We start from the raw sequence: 7,594 nt of genomic DNA on the forward strand, positions 1-7,594 counted from the left end.
GTTATATGTGGGATAAGCATGCTGGTGGGGGGGAGGATGCAGAGGGGTTGTGGAAACATAGGAAATGGAAAGAAATTGTTCGTTTAGGATAGCTGGGGTGGGAGGAGTGCTAGTGGTTTAGGGATGGTTTTTTTGTAGTACGTTTATTTGTTTAAGGGGTTGTGTTTTTGTTTTTGATAAGTTCTGTGAAAAGGATCTATGTCTGTTTTTTTCTTTTTTTCTGGTAAGTTAAAATGATGTACAGTAATTGGAATTTTTCTTTTGGTGGATGGAACCTAATGATGAGTTGTTAGATACTTCAAACAGTGGCTGTATCCCTTTTGGGAATGGAGAAGTTATCTTACACCTGAACGGTTTCAAAAAAAAAAAAAAAAAACAAGGTGGGAGTTTGTTCCCAATCCTGGTGTTGGATGGGAGCCTTTTGGCTCCAGAGATGTCAAAGATGGGCTTTCTGGCTCTGAGTTGATGGAGAGAAATAAGGCTCATGTGCCCAGTGCATTTTTACAGTTTATTGGATGATTGGAGCCAGGGGTATAGCTATAGGGAGTGGTGCACTCCCCTAGGTCACTTCAGGCCTAACACCATGAAGATGCACTGCTGCAGCCAATAGGTTTTGCTTGGTACTGTGTAAAAATCTACCTTGCCCCAATAACAGGGAAGCCATAGTTGGAGACAGTAGTGTAGTGCATAACCACAATCTCAAGAGCATCACAGGTCCTATATACTTTTTTTATTGAAGCCTTAAATCTATGCTCCAATCACCCAGGAGAGTGTAAAAGCATGTTTTGGAAATAAGCACCATTTCTCTTTAAACCACGAAAGCCAAAGACCCACCATCACAGAGAGCAGGGCTGCACCTGACAGAGCAGCCAAACAGCACCTTAGATTCAGGGTTTTCAGGCTCTCTTATGGCTCAAAGCTTGGGGTTGCGCTTCTGATTTGTTACTTTTTTTTTTTTTTTTTTTTTTACCATTCAGGTTTAAAAAAAACTCCGTCGCTTGTCCCTTAGGACAGCAATCACCGTGACAATCGAAAAACCGGAGATTTTAAATCATCATTTATGGTTTCATTTTTAAACTGTGTAATTTTTTTCCTATATATTAATACGCACATTACTTAAATTAATTCCCAATTATATTACTTTATCACTATACTTTTGTGCATACTCACACACAGTAATTAAATAACCCATTACCATAAATAAACCAAAAAAATAAGCAAAACACCACCTGCTAAAAGTACTCAAAAACCCCACCCACACCACCTAACTTAATTTAACTATATGCTTCCATTTTTTGTGTTTCCATATACCCTCTGCATCACATCCATCCTTCCTCATCTTATCCCATACATAACATGTGTACAATTTCCCTAACACCATCCTTACACAATCATTCACCTCTATCATTTCTTTCTTATACACATACACATTCCTGGCATCCCACAAACACTCCATTACACATACTGTTATCAGCCACAATATCCTCTCACTAACTTTTCCACTTGCACCCATACCAAACAAAGCCACCTTCCATGTCATTTTTTGCACACCCGCCAACTCCTTACATAACCCTCTTACACCCTTCCACACCTTCTGTGCATAGCCACAATTCCATACCAGATGCCTAATACTCTCACATCCATTACATTCACTCCTAGGACATTTATCCGATCTCACCAAGTCACGTTTCTTCTGCACCTCTCTCACTGGCAATACCCCATGCATACTCATCCATATCACATCCCTTTGTTTGTTATTTAACCCTTCCATACTCACTTTCTTCCACATCTCCTCACTCTCCTTAGATCTCAGACCCTCAATATTACACATACTTTCTCTTCCTCTCAAAATTTTCACCACATTCTTTCTTTTTTTAAAATCTTCCTTGCATACACCCAATAGGTCCCATTTCCTCACAAACACTTCAATCATCTTATACCACTTACACACCTCAAATGCCATTGGCTCATTCAGCTTTCTATCATACCACTTCAATCCACAAAGCATCCATCCAGCCATATATCTTACCATACCTGCTGCCTTACTCTCCTTCTCAATCAGACTCAACACTTGTGCAATCCCATTCAGCTTCAGATACACCTCCACATTCGGAAAATTCACTCCTCCGTTTGTCTTCTCTTTCATCACAGACTCTCTCTTCAAACGCTCCATCCTACATCCCCACAAAAACAAAAACAACATTCTATTAATTTTCCTCAAACTTACATTAGATGGTGGAAACACATTAGACACATATAACAACATTGGCAATATAATTGCTTTAACAATTAACACCTTCCCATTCATCGACAGCTTCCTCAACTTCCAAAATCCCAACTTACACCCCACTTTCTTCTGCACTTCACTCCAGCTCTCACTTCCTTTCACATCATCATTAAATATAACACCCAGCACTTTTATACCACCATCCACATATTCACTCCCTTTATCCTCCTCCTCTCTCTTCCCAAATACCTTAATTTTAGATTTTTCCCAATTTACCTTAAACGCCGATGCTCCACAAAATAAACTAACTATTAATTTTGCCCTCCTAATCGCTGCACTATTCACACCCACAATCGCAACATCATCCATATAACCAAGCACCTTCACACTCCTACCCTTACTTCCCGGAATCATCAATCCTCTCATCACCTTATCCTTTCTCACCATACACAACAGCGGTTCTATCACACACACAAAAACAATAGGGGACAATGGACAGCCTTGCCTTACACCAGACTCTATCTTTACATTCTCACTCAAAAAACCATTCACCAACACTCTACTACTTACACCATCATACATACTCCTTATCCTATTCACAAATTCCCCCGGGAACCCCATTCTCACCAATACTCTCAACATAAAAGCATGCGACACCCTATCAAAAGCCTTTTCAAAATCGAATGCCATCAAGTACATTCTCTGCTTCCTACTCATACAATCTCCAATCACATCTCTCAGCAACATCAAGTTCTCACTTATTCTTCTTTCTGGTACTGCACACACCTGGTCTTCACCAATCACCTGATCAATCACTCTTCTCATTCTATTCGCTATAATTTTTGCATACATCTTATAATCCACATTCAACAATGTAATCGGTCTCCAGTTTTTCACATACTTCCTTTCACCCTTCTTATAAATCAACACAACCACACCCTCTTTCATAGTTTCACTCAACCTTTTATTTTCAAATATATACTTCATCACTTCCACAACATCCTCACCAACAATCTCCCACATCATACTATAAAATTCCACTGGCAACCCATCCTTCCCAGGCGTTCTATTCCTCATCATACTATCCATAGCATCTTTCACTTCCTTATCAGTCACCTCACTACATAGCATACCACAATCACTCTCATCTACCCTCTCTGTAATTACACTCAGCACTTCACTCTCCATACTTTCATCACAAGCTTTCCTACCATACAGACAACTATAAAATTTCTCTACCTCCTTCCTCATCTCTTCACCTCTCATTTCCTCACCATTCTCTCCAATAACCACATCCATATCCTTTCTCCCCCCACAAACTTTCTTAAAGAAAAATCTACTGCACTTCTCATCCTTCTCCATACATTCCACCTTCGCACTATACACTATCTGCCTTCCTTTCTCTTCCATACCCTTTTTAATCTCTCTTCTTGCTTCAATTATTTCATCTGACACATCACTACCACACTCTCTCATTCTATACAAGTACGCCACCCTTTTATTCATCCATTCAAACTTTTCTCTCCTCATCCTCGCCATTCTGTACCCATTCCTCCTAAAAAACCTAGCAATCTGACCTTTCACCCAATCCCACCATTCTAACACACACCCATACTTACCCTTAGTGTACTTCCATCTCCCGTAACATTCAAGGAACCGGCTCCTAACCTCTCTATCTTCCAAGCATCTCACATTCATCTTCCAAACACCCCTCCCATAACTCCCTCCTCCCTTACACTCTATTCTACATCTAACACAATCATGATCCGAGAATCCCACCCCCTCTTGCCCATAGCTAGCACACGTGAATTCTTTTGATACAAACACATAATCCAAACGTGACACAATCATACCTCTGTCAGCCCTGTAAGTCGTCAATGGCTCTCCTATACTACATTCTCTTGCCACATCAGTCAGTGAAAAATCAACAAGCATACTTCTCAACATATTCCCAGTGACATCAATCTTCACCTCATTCAAACCTCTCTTTACCCCTCTGTCAATCACACAATTCATATCACCAACAATCACCACCGGTATCCTTCCAATCAAAAAAAACTCCAATCTTTCAAACAAATTTTTCCTTTTATTTTTATCCGCATGTGCATATATATTAAAAAGATTAAACCGCCACCCCTGGTAATTAAATGTCACTAGGACACATCTTCCCACCTCTATCACAGTGTAAGACTCTATTTTGAAATTACTGCCCTTCACTAAGACTCCTATCCCATCATTCTTGTTCTCTTTGGACCCACTCCAAATAGAATCCCCCCACTTCCACTCCTCTTTTTAGGAGCATTAACAAAACCACACTCCTGTACACAAAAAATGTCTCCTTCAAAACTCCCCAAAAAGTCCAGTACTGCAGTCCTTTTTGCCTTAGAGCCAACACCCCTCACATTGAGAGAGGTTAGGGCTATACCCTTATTCTTCCCTTCTGTCACTTAGAAAAAAAAAAGGATATCCAAAGAATAAGAAAAAAAGAATATGAGACAAAAACCAAACAGGGAGCACCTTCAAGTCCCTTTATCCCCTTCCCTTCCAAAATGACTGACTTGCTGCATTTTCCTTACAGCAGCTTCCTCCAAAAAAGCCTGCTGCTCTGTAATCCTTCTGCTTTGATTGATCCTATGCTGACTAGTACTTTTCAGGATCTCAGCTGGGGTCATTCTTTCTATCCCTAGGGGTGGTATCTTCAGCAGTATCTCACGCTTATTGAGGACCTCTCTTTTAGTGTCCTTCTCCTCACTCTCTATGCGGGCCTTTTTAGCCGTATTCCTCCGGCTTTCTGACCTGAATACTTCCGGAGTTTGCTTGCATTCCATATCGGATTCACTATCAAACACAGAACCCTGTGCCGACAGCTGATCCAACCCTCCTCTCTCCTCTGCAGTTTCAGCACTCTCTACTGTCTCTAATGAAGATACTTCACTTACTGGACTTACAGGGCTGTAATCTGGGCTACTCAGCAAGGATAATCCACTTGGACTCCCCGCTGCACATTCAAAAGGCATGTCCGTTACTGGGGGTGGAGCCACTTCACTTACCAGCTCCAGAGTTTCAGGTATTTGGTGGGGCTTAATCTTGTCCACAGATGGTGGAGCGGCATTAACCTCTTCCTCGCCGGGGACACTCTCAGTGTTAACCATGTCAATGACCTCATTTACCTGAGCTGTAATATCATCCATGGCCTCACCTGCCCCTGCTTCTCTTTTCTCACACTCCCTCCGTTCCTTCTTCTTCTCATAATTTTCTGCATTTATCAAAGCCTACTGTTCTGCAGACTTTCCCTTCCCTGTCTCCTCATACACTTTAGGGCAGTCACGGGCAAAATGACCCTCTTCACCACAAATATCACACTTCCTCGGGTCAGGACACTCTCCTGCCTCATGCCCTGATTTTTGGCAATTTCTGCAAGTTTTTTCATTATTGCAGTCTTCTTTCCTATGGCCAAAACTTCTGCATTTTCTACAAAAGTCAGGTTGATCGTAGTAATAGAGGTAGCCTCTAAAGTCTCCAATTGAGAAGGCTGCAGGTGGATGCTTCAGCCCCCCAACACCATTTTTGTCAGGTTTGAACCTTACCCAAAACCTCCAACTTCCATTGAATATTCCACATATATTTTTTTGCATAATCCCTCCTCGTATATGACTGCAATACTGCTTCAAAAAAGTCCAAGTCATCCCCAAATCAGTGAAAGGATCATACAGGTGTATAGTAAGGGCTCTTTCCTCTGAAAGTGCTGGAATAACTTCCACCCCATGCATGGCTGGATTCTTTTTTTTTATTTCTCTTTCCATGCACACCAACACATCCCTATACACGCCGTGCTCCACAAAAGTCACATCCAAAAAATGCATAGAAGGAATTTCCTGGATACAAAATATTTCCCTCCTCTGAACACCAATCAATCCCTCCAGAATCACCTCCACCAAATACCTTAGGGAACCATTTCCCGTTGCTCTCATCAGCTTCACTCGCATCGTATTCTTCACTGTCGACATCCTGGCAAACTCTTGTAGAAAATCCACCAGCGCTACTTGCAAAGAAGATCCCTCCTCGATATCCAGGGGGTACCACAGAAGTACCCCCCAAACCCTGGACCCTCCAGCCCAGACCAAGCAGCAATCAACGAAGCAGCTACCTCACATAGAGAGACATTGATAATTGTTGAGGAACTCAATGGGTAGTATAAATCATATGCTATTACAATTAGTGAGAGCTTTTCTTTAATAAAAAAGAAATAAATCTATATATATATATTATAATTTGCAGTACATATCATATGCTAACCACCCATAATTCAATGCTTAAATGTTAACTAAGCAAATAGATAGTGCGCACATTACTTTATTTATAAGCATAAAGTTTAGCTGCAAAATATTTTGCATATATTCAAATTATTTCACAGCTTGTACAGTTTAAGTGTAAATGAAGTAATATTTGCACTGTTTGCCCACTTAGCTGACTTTAAAAGATTAAATATATGGTGATTAGCATATGGTAAGTATTATAAATGTAAACACATATACATTGATTTATAATGGTATATGATATAAAGTGGTTTATAAAAAGATTATTTTTGCTTTGTTCTCAAGTATGGTCGGCTCCTTGTGTCAGAGCTTGGGCTGGTAGTTAGAAACTGCAGCAGTAAATTAGGAGCCAGGTATCCAAGAGACAGAACTGCAACTCCCAACCAAACAGCAGATGCACCCCTATATTTCTGTCTTTTTCTCCTGTAAATGTTTTTTCATTTGGCCTGGTTCTATTTTCGCCCATCCTTTCCTCCTCCTCCTTAATCTATACTTTCATTTCTTTGATTCATTGTTACCAAAAGAGAGCAGAGGATTTCAATGTCATTTAGAGCCTTGGAGTTATTATTTTTTTTCAATTCATCTCTATGTTATCAATTAACATATGCAGACTTCTTTCCCTCCCTCTCTTTCTCTCTGGGTGCATGATTTGTGAATGCACTGCCTCCTGCAAGCCTCTGCCACACCCACAAGCCAACTGGCAGCCTTCCTTTCTTCATTTCTTGTCTCAGCAGTTAATCAGATAGTCTAAGACCTTAATTGGAATGTTAACAGTGTTTATGGAATGTTCACACTGTCCACGGAATGTTCAGAACTCTACGGAATATTCATACTGTCCACGGAATGTTCAGGAGTGGCTGCCATGCAGTCACCATGGCAATAGAATGTAAACAGTCAGCTAGCAGATTCTGCCACTATAACAACATTCTTCTATGATGTCACAATCTACTGCTGCTTATAACCATTGCACTTCCTCGGAGAAGCTTACTTGAGGGAGACAAACACCTCGAGATGCATCATATCACTGCTCGTTCTTGCAAATGGAGAAAAT

General features: G+C 40.7%; 1 protein-coding gene across 1 annotated transcript; it reads right to left on the bottom strand.

The window, feature by feature from the left end:
• Positions 1 to 5,499: 5,499 nt before the first annotated feature.
• LOC148443429 (zinc finger CCHC domain-containing protein 3-like) lies at positions 5,500 to 6,234 on the bottom strand. The gene has a single exon (XM_088462828.1). The coding sequence runs from the start codon at positions 6,232 to 6,234 to the stop codon at positions 5,500 to 5,502; it is 735 nt and encodes a 244-aa protein (XP_088318954.1).
• Positions 6,235 to 7,594: the final 1,360 nt, after the last annotated feature.

The sequence above is a fragment of the Taudactylus pleione genome, unplaced genomic scaffold, assembly GCF_031769625.1.
Source record: "Taudactylus pleione unplaced genomic scaffold, aTauple2 ptg001271l, whole genome shotgun sequence".
NCBI classification, from domain to species: domain Eukaryota; kingdom Metazoa; phylum Chordata; class Amphibia; order Anura; family Myobatrachidae; genus Taudactylus; species Taudactylus pleione.